The sequence below is a fragment of the Chlamydomonas reinhardtii genome, chromosome 7 (genome assembly GCF_000002595.2).
Source record: "Chlamydomonas reinhardtii strain CC-503 cw92 mt+ chromosome 7, whole genome shotgun sequence".
Taxonomy (NCBI): domain Eukaryota; kingdom Viridiplantae; phylum Chlorophyta; class Chlorophyceae; order Chlamydomonadales; family Chlamydomonadaceae; genus Chlamydomonas; species Chlamydomonas reinhardtii.
In genome coordinates, this window is record NC_057010.1 from 1,027,372 (window position 1) to 1,048,892 (window position 21,521).

Below are 21,521 nucleotides of genomic sequence, written 5' to 3' on the forward strand. Positions count from 1 at the left end.
ACTGGGTTCTTGCGCGCAAGCGATGGAGGCCCGCCATCAGTAGTGGGGTAACCATCGCGAGGGCGCCCTGGCTACCTCACCCTAGCTAATATCGCTGTATAATTTTGTAGCTGCATTACATGTGCATCATTTGCACATATGGGTGCATGCGTTCAAGGCCTGCTCGCGGAGCTGACACTTTGACAGCCGACGTGCAAACGAGGCCTACTCGTACCGCTGCCCAGTGCCGCAGTTGCTGCTCGTCATACTAACACCATATGCATTAAAATGATTGAACCACCTGCCGTTTGCTGAATCCACGAACTGGTAACGAACTCCCACGAACCGTCGCCTCATCGAAAGGAAACACACAAACCAGTTCTGTGCCCCACCTGTGGCCTATAGTTGCAATTATTACCGCAAATCACCTCTTTGCCGCCCTTGATCAGGAGTGTTGATCACCGCCGCTGTCACTCACCTGGTGGGCTGACAGCCACACCAGACTCCCCCCCCCCCCCCAGAAACACAGGCTGCGTCCACGGTCTGCGTCTCAGTCCTCCAGATTGTCTCAGTCGACCTTACGGTATTGCCGACTTACTCCCACACATTTCATGGTGTCATAAAGTCAGGTGCCGCAGCAGCCCTGTCACTCTTATCAATAGCACGGCTGGCGCCGTCCCAGTGTGACGGACGGCGCCGTGCCCGTCAGGGCCTCAGTGGCCGTGTGCGGCGCAGTCCAGGCGGTGCACGTGCTCGCCACACGTGCGCGTCACGTCGCCGCCCTGCAGCAGTAGCAGCAGCAGCAGCAGCAGTAGCAGAAGCAGGTGATGACAAGACAACCAGGTCCGATTACGCACGGCAGTGGCATGTGTCCCATGGACGTGTGTGCAGCAGCACTACGGCGAGGAAAGATCACCAAAACCCACATGCCCCTCCCCCACCCACCCCCACACTCTCCTCGCTCTCATACAATGGGTTCGGTTTTATTTGGGCTGGCACCTACAAACCCTCTCCCGGCCGCTCACCTGCAGCACCTCGTCGATGTGCGCCAACTGCTCCCGCAGGTAGGCCGCCTCCGCCTCCACCACATTGTAGTTGCCCAGTCCCACCAGACCACTCCACTGCTGCCCCGCAGCCGGGTCCGCCCAGCCCCACGCCCCGCCGCCAGGCGCCGTCGCCGGCACCGCCGCCGGGCCGGCTGCCGTGGGCGATCCGGGCGCCGCTGCGCCCGACGCGGCGGCGGCCGCAGCGGCGGCGGCAGCGGCGGCTTGCGCCGCCGCCGCGGGCGACGGCGGCGGCGGCGGCGCGGAGGGCCAGGCCTCTGGCCGCTGCAGCAGCAGCGCCATCACCAACTTCTCGGTGAGGTACTCGCCGTGCAGCAACACACGTCGATCCGCCTCCGCCTCCGCCGCTGACACGCCCGACCTGCCGTCGGCGCCGGCGCCAGCTGCGCCGTCGGCATTCGTAGCTGCGGCGCGGCGCACCGTCAGGTGCGCTGACACTATGCCGTACAATGGCATGCCCTTCAGCTCGTCCAGCAGCTGCTGCCGCTGCGCCATCGGGATGCAGCGGTCGTGCGCCGTGAAGATGGCAGTAGCAGCCGCCATCATCGTGGTGCTGCTACAGCTGGCGGCGGCGGCGGCGGCGGCTGCAGCGCCGCCGCCGCCGTCCGTGCTCACGGCGGAGGTGCCGCAGCTGCCAGAGCCGCAGGGCGTCTTGCCAGTGCCACAGCCCTTCTTCGCTTTGGGACTTGTCGATGCGGCTACGGCAGGGGCGCTGCCGGCGGCGGAAGAAGCAGGGGGCCCAGCGGCGGAGGCCGCGGAGGCGGCGGCCGTCGCCGCCGCCAAGTCCGTTGCCGCCGCGTTGCCCATCTCTGACGCCCGCCGCACTGCCGCCACCATTGCCTCTGGCGTGTCACACACAGCCCCCAACGGACCCGCAGCCGCATCCAACGCACCCGCCCCTGCACCCGCCGCCGGCGCCGAAGGCGGCGGCGGCCCGGGGCAGACGTGGCCGGAGGCGGCGGTGGCGCCGGTCTGGTCTGGTGGCGCCGCCGCCATGGGCGCCCCGGACCGGACCACCAGGAATGTGTCCAGTGCCGCTAGGGGCGCGGCGTCCACCACGGCGCGAACAACCGCCTCCGCGCTCAAGCCGCCAGCCGCCGCCAGATCCTGCACCACCACACAGGGCGAGGTTCACGTTGCAGGCGCAGATGCAGGTGCAGATTCACGTGCAGGTGCAGGTACGCATGCACACAACCGCCGAAGCCAATGCGCGTGGCGGTCACCTTCCCCTCCCCGTCTGCTTTTCCTCGGAGTAGAACCTGGCAACGCGTTCCCCTACCCGCCGCCTCTGCCCCCTTCCCCCTATTCCAGCCTATAGCGCACTTTGCATTCGATCCTACTGCGCCCCTTCCCACACACGCGCACCTGCACCAGGGCGGCCGCACCGGAGCGCACGAACGCCTCCGCCGGCCGCCAGTCCTCCGGCGCGCTGCGCACGTCGCAGGTCAGCAGCACGCTGTCCAGCAGCGGGTTGGAGGCCAGCCGCATGTAGCCGCGCGGGCGGCCCGTCACCTTGTCCACGTACGACATGCCGTGGTACAGCATGGGCAGCGGCACCCAGTGCTGCGAGGGCGGGGTTGGGGGCAGGCGTTCATGTGGAGGATGGCGCGATGGGGTGTGGGGTTGTTTCCTCCATGAGTGTCATGAGCACTGGGGGGGGGGCGGGCGCGGAACTCGAAACGAGGGGAGGTACAGGCATCAAGGCACGGCAGGGTTGGGGGCTTCGAGCGAGTTTCAGCGCCGCAGCCCGAACTGAGCCAGAAGGATTGCGGTGAGGCCGCGGGCACGTGTGACAGGCATGGCTGCGGCCCGAAGTTCAGGAGGCCGGTTCGGGCAGGGCAAGGCGACGCAGGTGTGCGGCCGCCGGACGTCGCCGCGGCTGATGCCTCACCGGTGGGTACTTGAAGCGAGCCTGCGGCGGCGGCGCAGTGGCAGCGGGGAAGACGGGTTGTAAATACCAGCCCAAACCAAAGCAAACCAAGCTATACGAGTGGAGCACAGGCAGAGGGGGAGGGCGCGGAGGGGCGTGGAGGACACGTGAGGTTTCGGTTTAATTTCCGCTGGTATCTACAACCCCCCATACTGTACCGCTTTTCCAAACATCCTTGCAACCCCCCCCCCCGTCCTCCGCCCCCACGCACCACGTCCAGCACAAGCACCAGGTCGCGGCCGCGGTGGTAGCCGCCTATGGGGCTGAAGTGCCCGTCGCCCGTCTGCGAATTCGGGGGGGGGGGAGTGCAAAGATGGTACAGGGGGGGCGGGGGTATTGGGGGTTACATTCATGACTAGTTAAGAAGAAGCGAAGTCATAGCCAGGCACATTTGGGGGAGGGGAGAAGCGCAGTGGAGGGCGTGTGCGTGCCGTGTGTTTTGGACGGCACAGGTGGTCGGGATCACAGCCCGAACCCCTCTAATATTCTCCAGTTGCGCTAGCGTGCGATGGGCTTGGAGCAATCCCAGTCCCACTTGTCCCGCCCCGGTTCCTTCCCGGGACTCAACATATGCCTCCATATCCACGCCCCCCCTTCCTCATCCGCCCCCCAAATTCTCATGCAACCGGTGCAAACAAACCCATGCCCCTCCCCCCCACACACGCCCACGCCCACCCTCACACCCAGACACCCACGCGCCGACACGCCCACCCCACACCCCCCGACCACCCACACGCCCACACGCCCCCACCTGCAGGAATGCCTTGCGGCTGTAGGACACCACGATGTGTTCCTCGCCGCTGCCGCACACCGCCTCCACCTCGCGACGGAAGCGCTCCAGGCTCAGCCCGGCCGAGCCGTACGGCACCAGCTCCACCCGCGCGCCGTTGCAGCGGGCCAGGCAGGAGGCCTGCAGGGGGGCGCGTAAGAGTGTGTGTGTGCGTGTGTGCGTGTGTGCGTGTGTCCACCATTCCATGAGAAATCAAACAGAGAGGGGGGAAGATCACGGGATGGAAGCGAAACGAGCGAGGGGGCATTGGTTTGAGGTGGGTGGGGGGTGAGTGTGAGGTGGGCGGGAGGCGGAGGGAGGCGGGTGGGAGGTGGTCAGCGATGTCAACATCATGCACGCACGTACCGGTATGCACAAGCACGTACGGCGCATGCACGCAGACACAAATCGCTGAGGCTTGCTCACGCTCACAAATGCACACGCACCTGGTACAGGGTGATGCCCTCCTCCTTCACAGCGTCCAGCGGCCTGGCGGCAATAGCAGCAATGGCAGTGTTTGTGATTGCGATGCAGACATCAGCAGGCCCGCCGCTGAGGCTCAAGTGCTGAACCCAGCCGGCATACATCCGTCAGTCACCTCCTCCTGTGTGCCATCGGCACTCCCTCCGTCGTCGTCACAGCACTGCCGCTACCGAAACACACATGCCTCTCCCCCGGGACCCGCTCTTCGGGGTCGGGCACAGCTTCCCTCCCCCTCAAATGTCGACACCCACACCCGCATCGACTGTCCCTCCCCACCACGCTGCCTTGACTACCGTATGGGGACCTACTCCATGGGGCTCGGGCACATTACCCCCCCACACACACACACACACACACACACACACACATCCACACCTGCAGCAGTCCAACATGGCCTCGTGGAACCAGCGCCAGGAGCCCTGTGCGAAGGAGGAGGACAGGAGGAGGGCGAGAGTCGGGAGGTGAACACGAGCTCAACACACGCAAAGCGCAAAGCTTCAGTGCCCTCTGCCCCTTCCCGCCCCTCCCCTTCTCTCCTCTTCCCCCTCTTTGCCTCCCTCCCGTCTCTCCCATGCTCTACCGCCTCCGCCGCTGCGGTCTGCTCCGCTCCATGCTTACCCCCCCTGCCCTCACTGCACCATTCAGCAATTTGCCTCCCCCCTACCCCTTACCCCTGCCCAGCCCCCTATTGTGAATAAACCACTCCGCTCCACACAAACGGCTAACCCCCTCTTCCCATGAATCATGCATGGAACTCCCCCCCGCACGCACCTTCCAGGTCCGGCGCGGGTCAATGGACAGCGCGTTGAGCGTCATGGCCAGGGACGCCAGACCGCAGAAGGCCGGCTCGTCCTGCGTGCTGCGTGTGTGGCAGCCGGCACAAGAGGGAAGCAAGGCAACACGCGGGCCTGGGTGCTGTGTGCTGGGTGCGGCGGGTGGTGGAGTCGGCGATGTGGGTCGGGCAGGGCCTGGCGGGTGCCGGTAACCCCCATGATTCATGCGACAGCGTAACTGTAACTGTAAGCAGGTGTGTGCCAGTGGAGGCGGCGCTGCTGGAGGAATTCGACATAGCCGCGGCGTTGTGCTGGGCGCTGCCAAATAGCGGGCACTGACCTAGCCGCCCCTCCCTGCCGCGCCTGAACCCCTAGGTCCCCAGGGCCCAGGCTGTCCTGTCTACCCCACAGGACAGTCCTCACTTGAATTGCTCCATCAGTTTGAAGAAGCCGGTCATGGTGCCGTCCAGGAGCGCCTCTTGGAACAGCTGCCGGCCTGTGTTGGACACAACCACACACACAATTGATTGTTGTAACCCGGATTTGCGTTGCATAGTGGTGAACAATGTCATGGTGGTGTTGCTTCGGCACGGACAGGGAATCGGGCTTGGGTTGGTGTCAGCCTGTCGGTGCCGCAGCTGCGCCACGTTTGCAGCGGGCTGTCTGCCAGCCATCTAAGCGTGCCCGTCCCGATCCCCGCTTGCCTTCGGGGCAGGAGAACTCAATTGCAGGGGGTGAGGGCAGCTTTCGCTTGTAGAAGGTCTTCTTGAACCCGGTGGCGGGAGCGCCGGCCGCGGTGGCGAGTGTGGGAATGCTGAAGCCCTGCTGTATGGGTGTTGACTCCGTCTGGCTCGTTGCGCCCGCACCGCTATCCGCCGGCTTCAGCTGCTCCGTTGCAGCGACCGAGGCGGTCGCAGCATGCTGCTGTGTCTGCGGCATCGCCGCGAAGAGCCGCTGGGTGGTAAGTAAAGCGCGCGTGCGGGCGCGTGGCACGGCGTGGGCGGGAAGAGGCAGGGCACCCGGCAGCATGGACGGCGTCGCTATCGCGACCCGTTCGGCGGCGACGAGCTGCTTCAGCAAGCTTGCTGAGAGGTGTCGTAGGCCCTCACGACCGGCGCTCATCGGTCACGACAGTGCACATGAGCGCAGCAACCGGAATGTGGAGTGCTTTCGACTCCAATTGACTAGATGCTACGCTGTGAGATGCTGATATTGCTGAACATACTGTATTATAACTGCAAACTAGCGTCAAAACCGGAATGACAGGAAGCTATGAAGCCGAAGCTGTTCGGGAGCGCCGGAGCGGGCGCGCTTTGATGTATTTGAGGCGCTAAGTTAAGCAAAACTAAAGTACATACACTGGTTGGCTGCAACTCTGTGCAAAAAATTCCACATTGCATGGACTCATGCCACGCTCGCATTAATTTTGCTTGACAGCTTGTTACATGTTTGCTAGGCGTGTCGGTACTCCGTGCTCTGCATATGCCAAAGCGCTGAAGGGACAGCGAGAGTCTTGGCCTCCGTTCTTGCTTTAGGTCACGAGTGTGCAACACCCGCAAAGTTCTTAGCCCATATATCCGGCACTTCCAGCGCAGCCATGGCCGCCCAGCAAATACTGCTGCGAACTGGGCCCGGCAGCGCCTGCCAGGCGCACGCTCGGCGCGGCTGCGCCCTCGCACGCCACAAGTTGACGCCGGCCCCATTCACCGGCACCGCACGGCTCCAGCTCGACACCCCCTCCGTCGCTCCCTCGGTCCCCTTCACCCAGCCCAGCCGCGCTAGCCGCACGACCTCGGTCTTCGCGCGGGCCTCGTCCTCCTCAGCTGCAGACGCGGCGCCGTCACAGCCGCCGCAGGAGCCGGCCAGCACGCCGCTGTGGCGCACACACATCTCTCGCAAGCCAATCCTACTGCAGGCCCTGTACGGTGAGTCAGTGAACAAATACCGGGCGAAAGGGGTCGGTAATTTCGGTAGCTGGGCATGCTCTTGACAGCTGGGCATTCCTGGGAATGCACAGGCGGGCGTGCGGGGCGGGCGGGCAGGTGTGTGTGGCAGTGCGAGCCGAACGGCCCACACGCCGAGAGTAAGAGACTCTTGGTGTACTGGCATGGAGTTCGCTGGCTGTGCATGTGTTTGGTCCTCCTAATGCCCAATCCCCTCTGTCCCCCTGTTGCCCCCTACGCCGTACAGACTGCCTGGCGGGCCTCCGGGCAGCGGGGCCGCTGCCGGACCGGGTGGATCTGGCCATGGTGTACGTGTCGTCCGCGTACGAGCAGGTGTGTGCATGCGTGTGTGTGCGTGTGTGTGTGCGTGTGTGCGTTTTTTTTTGTGTGTATGTGAATTGGGCCAAGCCGCATGGCATCGCGCCCGCCCTCGTATTTCCACCCCGTCGTTGGAACACCATTCCTCCCCTCCCCATCCGTCCGTCCCCCTCCCCCCCCCCAGGACTTTCCACTGCTGGTGGAGGCGCTGAGGCAGCAGGTGCCGGGCCTGAGGAACGTGTTCGGGTGCACGGTGAGGTTTGAGGGGGGCGGGGAGGAGCAGGGTCGCATGATGCGGGGGGGATTGCATTCATGATTAGTTAAGGAAGTGGTAGACGGTAGACCATTGGGGGAGGGGGAGGGGGGCAGCCAGCCATGCAAGATGGAGGGGGGCATCCATTCAAGATGGAGGGGGACAGAGTAGATGGGACCAGAGGAGGTCAGGATGCCACGTGGAGCAGCCGGTGTCCATGTAGACACGTTGCAGGATAGGAGCGCGGAGTGGGACCACCGCCGCACCCAGACCCCAGCCCCCGAGCCCCGGCCCCAGTCTCCGGCTCACCAGCATACCGTATGCCTCACACCGGCGAACGCACGCTGGCTTCTCCTCCGGCCCAGCCTCGTTGCCGCGCGCGCAAGCACACAACAGCCGCAGCCGCACGCACGCATACCCACACCCACATCTTGCGCTTGTGCTCTCCACATCTCCAACACACACACACACACACCCTGCTCTGTGCTTGCACTCCCGCAACACCCGGCTCAACAGGGCTTCGGCATTATCGGTGTGGACGGCGAGGGCGCGCACGAGGTGGAGGCGGCGGCCGCGCTCAGCCTCACGCTGGCCAGCATCCCGCAGGTGCGGTGGAGGGCGCCGGGGCCGCGGCATGGTGCGGTGTGGGACCGGGGCTGGGGCGGGCGCGCCAACGGCCAAGTGCCACGTGTCAGGGGCCGCAGCAACGGCACACCCTCATGGACTCCTCAACCCATCCAATGACAACCTGGTCTAGAGGTGTCACGCGACGCCCTGTGCCCTGGCCTCGCGGCCTCCGGCTGCCGTGGTGGTGCCGTGCAGGCGGAGGTGGTGGTGCGGCACGTGGACACCGCGGACCTGCCGGACGGAGGTGCGTGTGTTCACGTGTGTGTACGTGTGTGTGTGTGTGTGTGTGTGTGTGTGTGTGTGTTAGCGCTTGTGTTATGCCTTACTGGGTGGTGGGGCAGGAAGTTTTGTTGAAAATGGAGGGGCGTGATGCCACGCCGCCGGCTGCGTGTCGCCGACGACTGGCTACCGTACCAGCGCCTTACTCGCCCCTCCACCCCTCCCGCCTCTCTCCTCCTCTCCCACTTCACCCCCTGGCCTCCTGCCCACCCCAACCCCCCGCCTGCCCTCTCGGCCCCGCCTCCCAGACGCTCCTCCGGACCGCTGGGCGGCGCTGCTGGGTGTGCCGGCCTTCCCCGAGTGCCCACTGTCATTCGTGGTGCTGGCCGACCCCACCTTTGGCGAGGTGCAGGTGAGAGTGTGTGCGTGTGAGGCAGCAGACGTGCGTGTGTGTGTGTGTGTATGTGTGTGTGTGCACATGGACACGTGGCCTGAGGGCAGTCCGTCCCACAAGTTCAGTGGGTGCGTGTGATGAGGGCATGGGGAGCATTGGCATTTTGGGTGCAGGGAATGGGGTGAGGGAAGAGAGACAAGTGAGGGCCCGGGCGCAGGGTGCAACGGGTGTGGGATATTGATCTGACACACGGAGCTGGAAGTGGTAGGAATGACGGGTGGGAGGGGGCGTAGGCAGGGTCAGGTCCGTGGAGTGCAGCGGCGGCGGCTCACTGGGGCTTTCGCTCCCTCCTGACACGAACGCCTGGTTGCCCGCGTGCCTCACGCGACCTCACATGCCGTACACAGGACCTTCTGGATGGCCTGGACTTCGCCTTCCCCACCGCCACCAAGATTGGTAAGGGACACGAAGCGCGCACGTGCGCGCGCGTGAGTGTGTGTGTGTGTGTGTGTGCACGTGTCCGCTGTCGTACATAGCCGCGTTAACCCTTCCCTCCCCTGCCCTTGCCGCGCCATCTCTGCCGCCGCTGCAGGCGGCCTCAGCAGCTCCACCCCCTCCTTCACTGGCTCCACCACCGCTACGTTTGCCTGGTCGGCATCCCCCTCCGCCTCCTCGTCACTCATGCCCGCCTCGTCGCCCTCCCCCTCCGCCCCTTCCACCTCCTTCCCCTCCGCCGACTCCACCACCTCCTCCTCCACGGCGGCAGGCGCTGACACCACCGCGACCACCAGTGGCAGCGGCAGCAGTGGCAGCAGCAGTGGCAGCAGCGGCAGCGGCAGCAGTGGCAGTAGCGGCAGCAGCGGCAGCGGCAGCAGTGGCAGTAGCGGCAGCAGCGGCAGCGGCAGTAGCGGCATGTTCACTCGCGGCGCGGCGGTGTTGTCGCTGCATGGGGAGGTGCAGATGGACCTCATGATTGCACAGGTGATCGCGTGTGTGTTTTGGGGGGGAAGGAGGGGGAGGGGATGGGCGGGGGTAGACGTTCATGTGAAGGACAGAGGGAGTAAATTACAAGTACGGAGAGGGAGGGGGGCTCGCCCGCGTGGACCCCACAACGCACCCAGAGCACACACACACACACACACACATACACACCGACACCGCCTTTGTGTTTTTTTGTGATGCACCCCCAACACTAACGATGCAGGGCTGTCGGCCGCTGACGTCCACCACCTGGACTGTGGACCGGGTGGCCGCGGGCGACCCCACCCGCATCCTGGCGCTGTCGGCGGAGGGTGTGGCGCGCGGGCGGCCGCTGCCGGCTCTGGAGGCGTTCCAGGTGGAGCTACAGGTGGGCGGGGGTGGTGGGGGAGGAGGGGGGCGGGGGGCGGAGGGCGTATGGGTGGGTGAGTGGATGGATGGGCACGGTGGATAGGTGGATGGGAGAGGTGTTGGTCTGATGATCCGTTCTCTGTCGACGGCTGCCCTCCCTCCCTCTCACCCATGCTGCCCTCCCCCAGTCCGTGCTCGGCGGCATGACGGAGACGCAGCTGCGCCGCACCGTGTCCAACCTGACCGTGGGCGTGGCGCCGGAGGGACTCAAGCCCGCGGCGGAGCTGGAGCCGCAGGTGTGTGTGGTGTGGGAGGGGGGGGGCAGGGACACGCAGCGGCAGCATGCTGGTGGTGTGTGTGTGGGGTGGCACGGAGACTGGGTGCGCAGCAGCGTGCGCAGCAGGGTGTGTGGGAGGACGTGCGCAGCAGGGTGTGGGGGCCACGTGGGCTCACGGTCAACGCCAGTCAACGGCAGTCAACGGCAGTCAACGCCTGTGACGTGTACACCTGCCCACCCCTGCCCACCCACCAGGATTTCCTGATCCGCGCTCTTCGCGGCTTCGACGCGGAGCAGGCGCTGGTGGTGGGCGACTACATGCGGGCGGGGCAGCGGCTGAGATTCATGGTGAGGCAGGGAGAGGGGGAGAGGGGGAGGCGGGGACGGGGACGGGGACGGGGACGGGGACGGGGACGGGGACGGGGACGAGGATGGGGACGGGCAGAGAGCATGAAGGCGCGTGCCGTGGTGTTGCCGGACAGGGCACCTGCCGCCGCCGTGCAAACACACGTGGCGCCTGCCGTGCGTCGCCCGCACATCTCACCCTGCTGTGTTGTGTTCGGTTTACACGGTTGCCTCCTCGACTTTCAAAGCCTGTATGTGTGTTGCCTGTTGACAGGTGCGTGACAAGCAGGGCGCGCAGGAGGACCTCACTAGCCATGGGTTGGCGTTCAAACGCAAGCAGCTGCAGGTGCGGGTGCGGAGGGATGGGGGAAAGGAAGGAGCGGAGGGAGCGGAGGGCTGGATGGCGGGGGTGGGGGAGAGCGGGGCGCGTGCCAGGCGGCGTGGTGGCGAGCGGCTGTGGAATGCACTGGCTCCTAGCTCCATGGGTACCGTGCACGGGACACGCCCGGCTGCGCCCTTTGCCCTGCGTTTCCTCGATTCCGGCTTTGTGACTGAAATGCAAACCTCCAATGCAATGCAATGCCATGCAATTCCGTCAGGCCATGCTGATGGGCGGCGGCGCCGGCGGCGAGGGGGCGCCCTCGCAGCCGTTTGGCATGCTGATGTTCACGTGCAACGGCCGCGGCAGCGGGCTGTACGGCGAGGACAGCTACGACGCACGCACGCTGTCCACCTACGTGCCCGTGCCCGTGGCGGGGTTCCAGTGCAACGGTGAGCGATGGAGGAGGGGTTGGGCGGGAGGGCGGGTTGGGAGGAGGGCGGGTTGGGAGGGCGGGTTGGGATGGAGGGAGGGAGGGATGGCACGGAGGGATGGTGTGGCGTGGTGTGTTGGTGGGGTGGGGTGTTGAGGTGGTAAGGTGCGCTTGGGCAGAGCGCACAGAGTGATGCGGGGGAGTAGTGGGAGTGGGCAGTTGCTCCCAGGCGCACCTCACCTGCATGGTGGGATTGCACGATTGATGGTGGAGCTGCGCTGCCTGCAGCCCCAGGCTTGAGGTCGTGGCCGGGTCGACAAATGCCGTACCGTGTGAGGCGGCACGGGTGTCGCACCGTGTCATACACACGCCTTGCATGACACGCGCCACCCGCCCGTGTGCTGCCCCCCCCCCGGCCCGTGTGTTCTCCAGGCGAGATCGGGCGTGTGGGCAACACCACCCACCTCCACGGGTTCACGTGCGCGGCGGGTGTGCTGCGCCTGACCAGCGAGGTGGCGGCAACGGCGTCAGGCTCCGGCGCCTCTGCAGCCGCGCCCTCGTCGTCATCGGCGCCCGCGCCGCCGTCACCGTCACAGCCGCCGCCGTCTGCTCAGGAGTAAGGAGCTGGGCGGGGCGCAGGGGCGGGGGGCGGGGGCGGGGGCGGGGTTTGCGGCTGGGGCTGACGTTGACATGCATTTGCATGGGCCGCATGCATGCGCGTTGGGTTTCTGTGTGAGATGACTTGACTGAGAGGGCGGAATGCAAGAGCAGGAGGGTCCGGTCAGCACTGCGTGCGCGGCAAGGACTGAATGCGGTAATGGAAAACTGAGGGCGACGACTTGAAGAACGCGCAGGAGGTTTGCACGCCGCCAGTTGCGCTGGCATGGCATACCGGTACACTAAAGACATGGGAGCAGCTATATTGGCTAGGTCAGGTTGACATCGTGGGGCGATGACGCGTGCTGGGTGGTGGAATGCAGATTCTGCCGTGGCACCTCCCAACGAGTGTGCAGGGCTGCAGGAGGTGGTGGGAGGGTGTGGGGGAGCTGGGTATGCCGGCAAGTGCTAATTGGGTTGCGGCGAGCAGTGGGTCGCAGCAGACACCGCACATGCTGCATCCCATTCCATGGAACAAATGGGAGGGGGGCGAAGCGCATGGAGGCCGCCTTATTTGCGCACAGGAGGCTGTCGGAGGGCACTGTAAGACCACCCCTCCCTCAGTCCCTCTCTGCAAGGTATGGGGCTTCGGGCCGGCATTGCCTGCCGCCAGTGCTATGGTCTTGACCCACATTACTCACTTGCGGGCGCATGCAGTTTACGGTGTAGATTATGCCGCGCCCCCTTTTAGAAGCGGGTAGAGTCACTCTCCATACCTGTAATAGATTTGGTTCTTCCTTTCTCGTGCACGAAAGGGAGTCGTGGAGATACCGCAGACGGGGGCAAACGCGTTGCGCACGGGCTTGAGGTAGCTTCTCCTGCATGAGGGCTTTCTCTTATCTAAAGCATCGATAGTGAATCCGGTTGGGCTTGTGTAAAATAAAGCCCAACCGGATGAAATGACACATTACGGCACTAGTGAGCCCCGCCCTTTGCTTTACATACACCAAGCCACCCGCTCGCTAGCAGTCAAGAAGTATCCCCATGGGCCCGCGAGTAGCCGGGGGCGTTGTACGTGAAGCTGCCAGTCGGCAGCCGCAGGAGAAGCAAATACGCCGAAAAGGTTTTGGCGTCAGGGGGGCGGTTGGCTCGCCCCCCAAAGGGGGGCGACAGCCTTAGTCCTCGACCAAAACCATACATTAGGGTTGTTCTCTGTTTTTCATTTCGACTGTATGCAAATAGCGGCAGCTTAGGTCTATTTGCCAAGGCAAGAAACGTGTGGAAATACGCAGCACAGAAAAACTGGTAGACAAAGCGCACCTCCGACCGAGGCCGCTGCCCTTGATGTAAAGCCATCAGCATTTGCAGCCAAGCGTCGAAATCAAAGCCAAGCCAAAGCCAAAAAGCCACACGCCAAGCCAAGCCAAGCCAAAGCCAAAGCCAAAGCCGAAGCCAAAGCCGAAAAATGTCGCCTTGCCCAGAACTGGACGCTGTCCTGGCCGCCAATGTATTGATGCGGTGGCCAGTGCCCTACATTGTAGGAGATTGCTTCTTTGGCTGCTGCTGGTGTTCATGAGCATGCACACAACGACTGGACGCGGCTGGACGTGCTCGCCGCAACCGTGCTGCTGCGATGCGCCTGAACCTCGCCCCCAGCCCCCACCATAGCCAACGTCGCATAGCAAGTGCAGTGCACGCACAGGCAAGGGCAGGAAGCGCAGCGCGAGCGCGCAACGCCGCAGCGACCCAGCGGACCGATGTTGCCCGTGGGCCGAAAAATGTCTCTAGCGCTGAAGCTTCACCTGCGCACTTCCCCTGTTACACCACGACTGCAAGCGGTAAATCCCCACAAAGGGCGAGCCATCGCGCTGCGGAGCGGGGAGGTTTTCGGCTGGTTTGAGGCCCTCGGGTCGATCGGGTTGCGGACCAACCGACTTCAACGGGCAGAAACCGCCGCCCAGGAAACCAACCCACCCGCCCCTCTAACCTATTTCTGCTAATTATTAAGCGGTACCATCACAACAACAACAACAACAACAATATATTTAGACCGCGCACTGGAGTGCACGCTCGGGTCCTTGTGCGCTGCTGCTAGCGAGGAGTCAGGTCCTTGGGCGGCCAGCCTTGGCCAGAAGAGCTCGCCAAAAAAGCGAGGGCGCGAAGCACTAGACCGCAAGGTAAAAGCGATACGACACGTACACCGGCTGCTTTCACAAATATCAGCGTTAAAGTCTAACATTTAGAGTTACAACGCCAACCCTGCACCACCTCGCTATCATATAGCTGCTGTCCTCTTGGCTGTTACTAGTAGTGTTGTCTGTCGGCTTGCATTGCGCGAGGCCGCAGCCGCCGTCGCAGCAGCGCGCAAAGGACGCAGCTGCATATAAGTTCGGCCCAGCCCCGCCGCCGGCTTGCTACATCGCCCTCCGCCGCGCCCCCTTTCCGGAAGACAAGATGGCACCGCATGTGATGCTGTATGACTTGTACACCTACAAGCCGCCGGCTGAGTGCAAGGTGGGTTGTGTCCGGAACCGGGTCGGTGGAAGCCGGGACGGGTTCGGGAGGCGGAGTCGGGCCGCGGCGCGCGGCTGGCGGGCTAGGCGGGCGGGTCGAGTCGATGTCCCAGCGTAAGGAGAATGCGCGTGTGGCCGGGGCTGCTGCTCGTGCCGCCAAAATCAAGCCGTTTTTTTTCCCGCCGCCGAGTGCGCGCTGGCCTCGGGAACGAAGCAGCCAGGGCGGGCTGCCAAGTCGGGCGTAGGCTTGTGGGAAATGTTCGTAACGCATGATAAAGTTGTTGCTGCGGCTGTTTTTTTGGTGATAATCGCAGGCGGATCAGGAACAGATAGCGCGCATGTGGCGTTCGACTGGGGTGAGTGGCTGGATGTAGTGAGCGTTGCGCGCCGACTGTTGCGGCCCACTGCCGGCTGCTGCATGCGCCCAAACTGCATAGGCACGCACAATATGTGCAGGACATCACAAGCGGAAGGGCCTCTCATAGGGGGCTCTCTACCTGCTGCAACTACCAACGCATCCCCGCCGTGTCTGATGCCTGTTGAACGCAATAGCTACTCCCTGCCCACGCCTCTCCTCGCGCTAGCTACTGCCGCCTAGTGTCAACAATGCTGCTACCGCCAATGCTACCGCCAATGCTACTGCCACTTCTACTGCCATTGCTACAGCGCTACGATGAGGGAGACATCGCCTTTATGGAGCGGGTGTTTGCGAACAGCGGCCTGTCGCCCACCGAAACGCACCTGCCGCCCACCCTCAACCCGCGCTTCGTGGGCAGCCGCGCCCGGACCGACCTGGAGGCGGCGCGGGAGGAGTGCAGCATGGCGGTGTGCGGCGCGGTGGAGGGGCTGCTGAACAAGGTGGGCGTGTGTGTGTAAGCGTGTGTGTGTCTATATGTGTGTGTGTGTGTGTGTGTGTGTGTGAGCGCGTGTGTGTGAGCGTGCGTGGTTGCGCACGTGCTCCATTTATCATTTGGTGTGTGAGGATCGACGGGTGGCCGGGAGTAGGGGAGCTGGAAGGGCAGCATTGCCGTGCAACCAAAGCCCCAATCAGCTCGGCTTTCTTTGATGATGCCTACCCCAGACTGGCCTGCGGCCCAAGGACATCGACATCCTGGTCACTACCTGCTCCGTCTTCTGCCCCACGCCCTCCATGGCTTCCATGTTGGTCAACAAGTTCGGCATGCGGTCGGATGTGCAGGTGCGTGCGAGCGCCCGCCGGCTGCTGCGCCGACCGATGCATGCGCGTATGCGACTGCTGGGACGTCGCACAAAAGGTTGGCGTGCAACCCTTCAATCATAAAAGTATACATAAAGTATCGCACATGTGATTGTGCTCTTGGAAAATACACGCACACACATTACCAACAGAGGTGTCCGCTCCCCCGCCCGCCCGCCCTCCGCACGCACACACGCAGTCCTACCACCTGGGCGGCATGGGCTGCGCCAACGGCGTCGTGGGCATCAACTTGGTGGCCGACCTGCTCAAGGTGTGCGGCAAGGGGTGGGGTTGTGGCTGGCTAGCCAACTCGTATAACCTGGCACAGCTCCAGCATCTCCGCATCTCCAGCATCTACCTCCGCTAGGGACCACCAGGAGCTGCCCCACTCCAGAGCTCTTCACATCCCACCACCCTAACTTCAACCCACCCAGTCCAGTCCATCTCATTCCCACCATCCCGCGTGCACCCACCTCTCTGAACCCTTTCAGGCCCACCCCAACTCCACGGCTGTGTTCGTAACCACCGAGACCCTTTCCGCCAACTACTATGCCGGCCGCGACCGGCACCGCCTGCTGGGCCTCCTGCTGTTCCGCATGGGCGGCGCCGCCGTGTGCCTCACCAACAAGCCTGGCCTGCGGGCGCGAGCCAAATACGAACTGCTCCACCGCGTGCGCGTGCACATGGGGCAGAGCGACGACGCGTTCCGGTGAGTGGCGTGCGTGGCTGGGCTTCTCGACCATCCAGTCATTATTAGCAACCGCAGCATTATCACTCCTCGCATAACTGCTGTTAACCTCTTGAACCCATGCAACTCCGTACCATCTTGCGAACACTCGGTCACTGCCCCAACATTGCTTTCCCCTTCATCCCCTACACCTTCTCATCGGCTTCCTGTCTCCGCCCCCGCCTCCGCCTCCGCCTCCGCAGCGCCATCCGCCACTGTGAGGACTCCGAGGGGCTGCTGGGCGTCTACCTGGGCAAGAACGTGTGCAAGGAGGCCAGCAAAGCGATGCAGCTGGCCATGATCGAGGTGGGGGTTACATTCATGATTATTTAAGAAGTTAAGGCGTAGCCAGGAACAGTGGCATACAGGGGGCGGGGGAGGGCAGTGGGCCAGTGGGGGTAGTGCGGGAGGGGTTAGTGGAGGTGAGCGTAGTTGAGCAGGAGCAGTGGAGGTAGGGGGTCGGGTGGGCTGCAATGGGATTGGCAGGTATGGGACTTATGGCAGGCAGGCATTGCGTTTGTGTCTTGTGTTGCGGCACCTTACAGCTGCTGCTGTTACTGCGCGCTTCCACCCATGGACTCATGCATGGAATGTGCAACTGTAGCGTCACTGCAGCGTCATAGTCACAGCCGCGTGTCAACACTCGCCGTGTGCGTGTCCGCAGATCGCGCCGCGCATCCTGACCTGGCGGCAGCTCTTCGCAGTTGCAGTCGACATAGCTCAGCGGCGGGCGCGCAAGCTGCTCGCCCCCAAGGCCGCAAAGCACAAGGCACCGGCACCGGCACCGACTGCTGTGGCGCCGGTTGCTGCTGCGGCTGCGGATGCTGCGGCTGCGGCGGTGGCGGCAGTGGCGCCGTCGCAGATGCAAACGGTGGCTATCGAGGCGGCGGCTGCGGATGGTTTGGACACCGGCGATGGCAGCGGCGGCGGCGGTGGTGCTGGTGCTGGTGGTGGTGACGGCAAGGGCGACCGCGGCCCCCAGCAGCAGCACCAACCGCGGCACAAGCAGCAGCACCGCAAGAGCGGCGGCGGGGCGCACCAGGACGAGGACGCCTCTGACACGTGCCTCAGCGGCCGCGCTGACAGCGTGAGCAGCAGCAGTAGCAGCAGCGTCAGCAGCAACGGCGGCGACGGCGACAGCGACGGCGTCGACATCGACAGCGGCGGCGGTCACGCTGTGAAGGCCGCCTGTGGCGTGGGTGAACTGCCGCTGCCGGCGACGGGCTCCGTCACCCCGGCCTGCCCCCCCACGCCGCCTCCCACCGCAGGAGCGGCGGCCCGTGAGCGCGGCATTTGCTGCCTAGACCCGGGCGTCGGCACCGGCAGCACCACCATCAGCGGCGCAGGTGCTGGCGGCGGCGCGGGCGCGGCTTCCACGCCGGCGCCGGTGCCGCCGGCTGCGCCGGCGGGCCCCACCAACCCCACGCCGAGAACTGCTGGCAACGCTGCTTCCGGAGGAGGCAGCGCTGGCGGCACCGCCGGCAGCACCAGTAGCAGCGACCACAGCAGCGGTCGCGGCTCGGCGGGCGCTGCGCCGTACCGGCCCAGCCTTCAGGAGTCCACCATCCGCCACTTCATCCTGCACGCAGGTGAGCAACGCATGGGCGATGCGTGGGCGGATTGGTGGATGGGCGTGGTGGAGTTTTAGGGCGAAAACATACATCATTCCGGACGTATCGTATCATATCCCACGCCCGACGCCGACACCTCAGCCGTGTCAAGCCGCGTTCAGCCCCGCGGTTCTAGATGCCGGCGAGCCCTCACTCGCGCCCTGGCTGCGCACCACTCGCTGCCAGCCCGTGCAACAGCCGTACTGACGGTCGTGCTCCCTACTCCCCGCTCGTTTTCGTTGGCTTTGGTTTAGTTTGGGCTGGTATTTACAACCCCACCCACCTGTCTACTGCGCAAAAATTCTCTGTACCAATCCTTGCAACCCACCCTCCTGTCGCTGCACCTGCACCCTTATGCGCACGTGCAGGCGGCGCCAAGGTGCTGGACGGGCTGGGTGAGGCGCTGCAGCTGGATGCCAGCCGCCTTGGCCCCAGCCGCGACACGCTGTGGGACTACGGCAACGTCAGCAGCAGGTGAGGGCGACGGGGTTGCAGGGGGCGTGGTGGTGGGTGGGCAGAGGGCATGTGTGCGCATGTGTGTGGGTGTGGGTGTGTGGTGTGGGGGGGGGGGGCTGCAGCAGCTGCATTGGGGCCGGGTCTGTGTGTGCTGGTGCTCAGGGTGGATGTGCTCTGTAGCACCACCAGCGGGGATCACCCCCGCGGTGCTCGTGCGTGTGTGTTTGGTGATATTATCCCCCTGCCTTTTGCTTGCTGGGCTACTCACGCGCGCACCGCATTGACGCGCCGCACGCACACGCCACACGCCACACGTGACACGCAGCACGACCTGGTATGCACTTGCTCACGTGGAGACGGTGGGCGGCGTGCGGCGGGGCGAGCGGGTTCTGCAGGTGGGCGTGGGCAGCGGCATCAAGTGCGGCGTCAACGTGTGGAAGGTGAGGAGCCAGGGTTGGGTCGGGGCGGGGCGGGGCGGGGGGCGGCGTGGGTAGGTCATTCCAATCCCAAATGAACCATCGCCAACCCAGCACCCATAGAGCGCGGAGGGAGGCGGCGTGGGAGCTGCACAGGCTGGTTTGGGTTCGGGCGAGAACGACCTGGCGTGTGCTGGAAAGGACTAGGAAACCTTTCGACGCGCACTGTGCGTACATAGTATGGTGAGCAAGCAAGCAGCAGACCGCGTCCGGTACCGCCTGTCGTACCGTGTTGCTGGGGTGGCTAGACGGATGTGGCATGTGCGCTTGTGGCCCTGGATGGACTGCAGCAGCACGCTATCTAGCTAGGTTGTGAGGCGCAAGGTCACAGCTAGCGCCAGCCCCCATCAACGCACACTATGCGCAACATGCACTCGTGCCCCTTCTCATCCCGCGTTATTTCTCATACTTCGTATATCCACGCACAGGCCCTTCGCGACATTCACGAGGTGCATGACGCCTGGGCACACCGCGCCAACCCGCCGGCGGCAGCCGCCGCCACCGCCTCTGCCAAGGTCGCCGTGGCCGCCACCGCCGCCGCCACAGCAGTCGGTGTCCCAGCGGGCGCCGAGCCGCTGCAGAAGTGCCGCACCTCCGCCAGCGCCCGCGGCCGCGGCGGCGGCTTCTGGGCATGGCTGGCGGCGGGTCCTCGGTCGCCGTCGCCGTCGTCGTCGTCGCCGTTGCCCTCGTCGTCGTCGTCGTCGTCGTCGGCGGCGGCGGCGGCGTCAGCGTCAGGGGATGCTGTGCTGGCTGAGTGCTGCGGCATGGACCCTGTGGCGCTGCAGGCCCTGGTGGCGGTGGTGGCGGTGGCGGCTGTAGCAGCCGCGCTGATGCTGCACGCGCTACTGCCGGCGCTGTAGCACTCCTACGTTTGAGGGGATGGAGAGGGGCGGCGAGGAGAGATGAGGGGAAGGGTGGCAGGATGGAGGGAAGATGAGGAGCTGGAGGGCAGGCTGGCAGTATTCCCACGCATGCAGGGCAGGGAGGTGGCAGCGTGCCACAGTGTGATACGGCAAACTTGGCGGTGTGTTGCTTGGCATCATAAAAATAGGTCCATAGTCGCGAGCACTGCAGTGCCTCGGCGCGTGTGTTCGCATTAGCAAGTAGGCATCAGCTGCAAGGCCAGCAAGTGGCAAGCAGATGGGTAGGTACTTAGCGCCCGAGGTCGCTGGCTGCAGGTGTGTGTACGGCATGCAGAGCGCATCCTGTGTTGAGTAGTACGGCACATCGTGCGTATTTCGTATGGGGATGCAGAATATTTGATGTATTGAAATGCGCACTTGAGAGTATAACTACTATGCGCTGGGGTGAGGTGTTCGCCTTCCCTGAAGCGCTGCGCTCCGGGACTCAGGAGCAGTGAAAACCGGAGGAGAGATTGAGAGAACGGAAGTAGAGGACCTTAAGTTGGAGTGTGTGGGAAGCGGGGATGCTGGAAGGAGGACGGCAGGGAAGCGGGGATGCGGGGCGGCGGCATGGCCATCCAAGTGGGGCAAGCAGTATCCGCGTACGTATGTGGAGGAGACGTGGTGGAGCGCGCCGCCGCCTTGTTGTTCACTGTTTGGCGATTGGCAACTTGGCACAGGGACGCAGCCCGATGACGCACTCCTGATTTGGCTGACTTGACACCACCATTGGCCCGTGCGGGTGTGCATACAATTCCAGCATGTGTTGAGTAGCCAGTAGGGCTAATTAAGTCGCTGAAGCTTGGAGCTACAGACCAGCAGGTCAGTAGGTGTCGAGCAAAGACATGCACCGCTGATGGGCCCTGAGCCAGGCCGATGTATTGCAGACCGATCCAATTGGCTTTGTAACCTGGCTGGAACACGTAGCGGTTTTGCTTGATGTGCGCCGTGTCACGGGGTTTGTCCTGGTCTGGGTTATCGTGAAGCTTTAGAGGACATCTTGGTGCGCGCGTCATCAGACAGGTGCTGCGGACAAGTACTGCGGCCGGGGCGCGCCGTTGTACTGGTGTTGCATCAGCCATAGCACGCGCGTCATCATCAGTGGGGAGTAGAAAGGCACAGAACGCCGGCTAGGAAGGTGGCTGGGCGGTGCGTGCGGTCTCAAGCAATCGCTCACGCAGTGCTTAGGTACACACGCGCGCGTGTAGTGCGTGGTCCCCCTAGCCACAACGTGATATCGGTAACGCCATCGTCACGCCGGTTTGTGCCGCGTCTCTGCGTCTCTGCGTCTCCTGCTCTCTACCGGGGGTACACCATGGGCACCCCTGACCATGGGTGCGTGCAGTACGTGCCGGCGCGAGTGTGCGTCTTGGTGTGCGTGCCTGTGCGTGCAGGGGTGGCGTGCAGCGCTTTGCGTGCCACCGACGCACCGTGAATGAAGCCCCTGTGGCCACCGCGGGCTCATGGGGCGTACGTCATACATGGGGCTGCCTGAGACGTGCGGGGCGCCACTTGGGCAGATCTGCGCGCCAGATTGCAGCCATCCCTGCTGCGGCGACTCCTTGCCGC

The 21,521-nt window shown here is 64.3% G+C and overlaps 3 protein-coding genes across 3 annotated transcripts; 2 read left to right on the plus strand and 1 right to left on the minus strand.

Annotated features, from left to right (window-relative positions):
• Positions 1–8: 8 nt before the first annotated feature.
• CHLRE_07g319500v5 (uncharacterized protein) lies at positions 9–6,354 on the minus strand. The gene is made up of 11 exons (XM_001700969.2): positions 5,703–6,354; positions 5,422–5,494; positions 4,997–5,084; positions 4,601–4,644; positions 4,189–4,231; positions 3,725–3,883; positions 3,185–3,256; positions 2,935–2,955; positions 2,409–2,606; positions 1,005–2,150; positions 9–761 (listed from the first exon to the last, which is right to left on the minus strand). The coding sequence occupies exons 1-11, from the start codon at positions 6,118–6,120 to the stop codon at positions 693–695; spliced, it is 2,331 nt and encodes a 776-aa protein (XP_001701021.2). The 5' UTR covers positions 6,121–6,354; the 3' UTR covers positions 9–692.
• Positions 6,355–6,461: 107 nt separating this feature from the next.
• CHLRE_07g319550v5 (uncharacterized protein) lies at positions 6,462–13,002 on the plus strand. Its single transcript, XM_043063953.1, has 14 exons — positions 6,462–6,923; positions 7,189–7,274; positions 7,444–7,512; positions 8,029–8,118; positions 8,335–8,383; positions 8,667–8,770; positions 9,160–9,208; positions 9,345–9,733; positions 9,957–10,100; positions 10,270–10,377; positions 10,614–10,706; positions 10,978–11,049; positions 11,303–11,474; positions 11,888–13,002. Exons 1-14 carry the CDS (start codon positions 6,596–6,598, stop codon positions 12,073–12,075), a joined length of 1,941 nt encoding a protein of 646 aa, XP_042922521.1. The 5' UTR covers positions 6,462–6,595; the 3' UTR covers positions 12,076–13,002.
• A 1,112-nt stretch (positions 13,003–14,114) lies between these two features.
• Positions 14,115–20,873, plus strand: CHLRE_07g319600v5 (uncharacterized protein). The gene is made up of 11 exons (XM_043063954.1): positions 14,115–14,566; positions 14,880–14,921; positions 15,232–15,423; positions 15,647–15,763; positions 15,981–16,052; positions 16,273–16,490; positions 16,712–16,814; positions 17,173–18,097; positions 18,487–18,592; positions 18,900–19,014; positions 19,479–20,873. Exons 1-11 carry the CDS (start codon positions 14,507–14,509, stop codon positions 19,908–19,910), a joined length of 2,382 nt encoding a protein of 793 aa, XP_042922522.1. The 5' UTR covers positions 14,115–14,506; the 3' UTR covers positions 19,911–20,873.
• Positions 20,874–21,521: the final 648 nt, after the last annotated feature.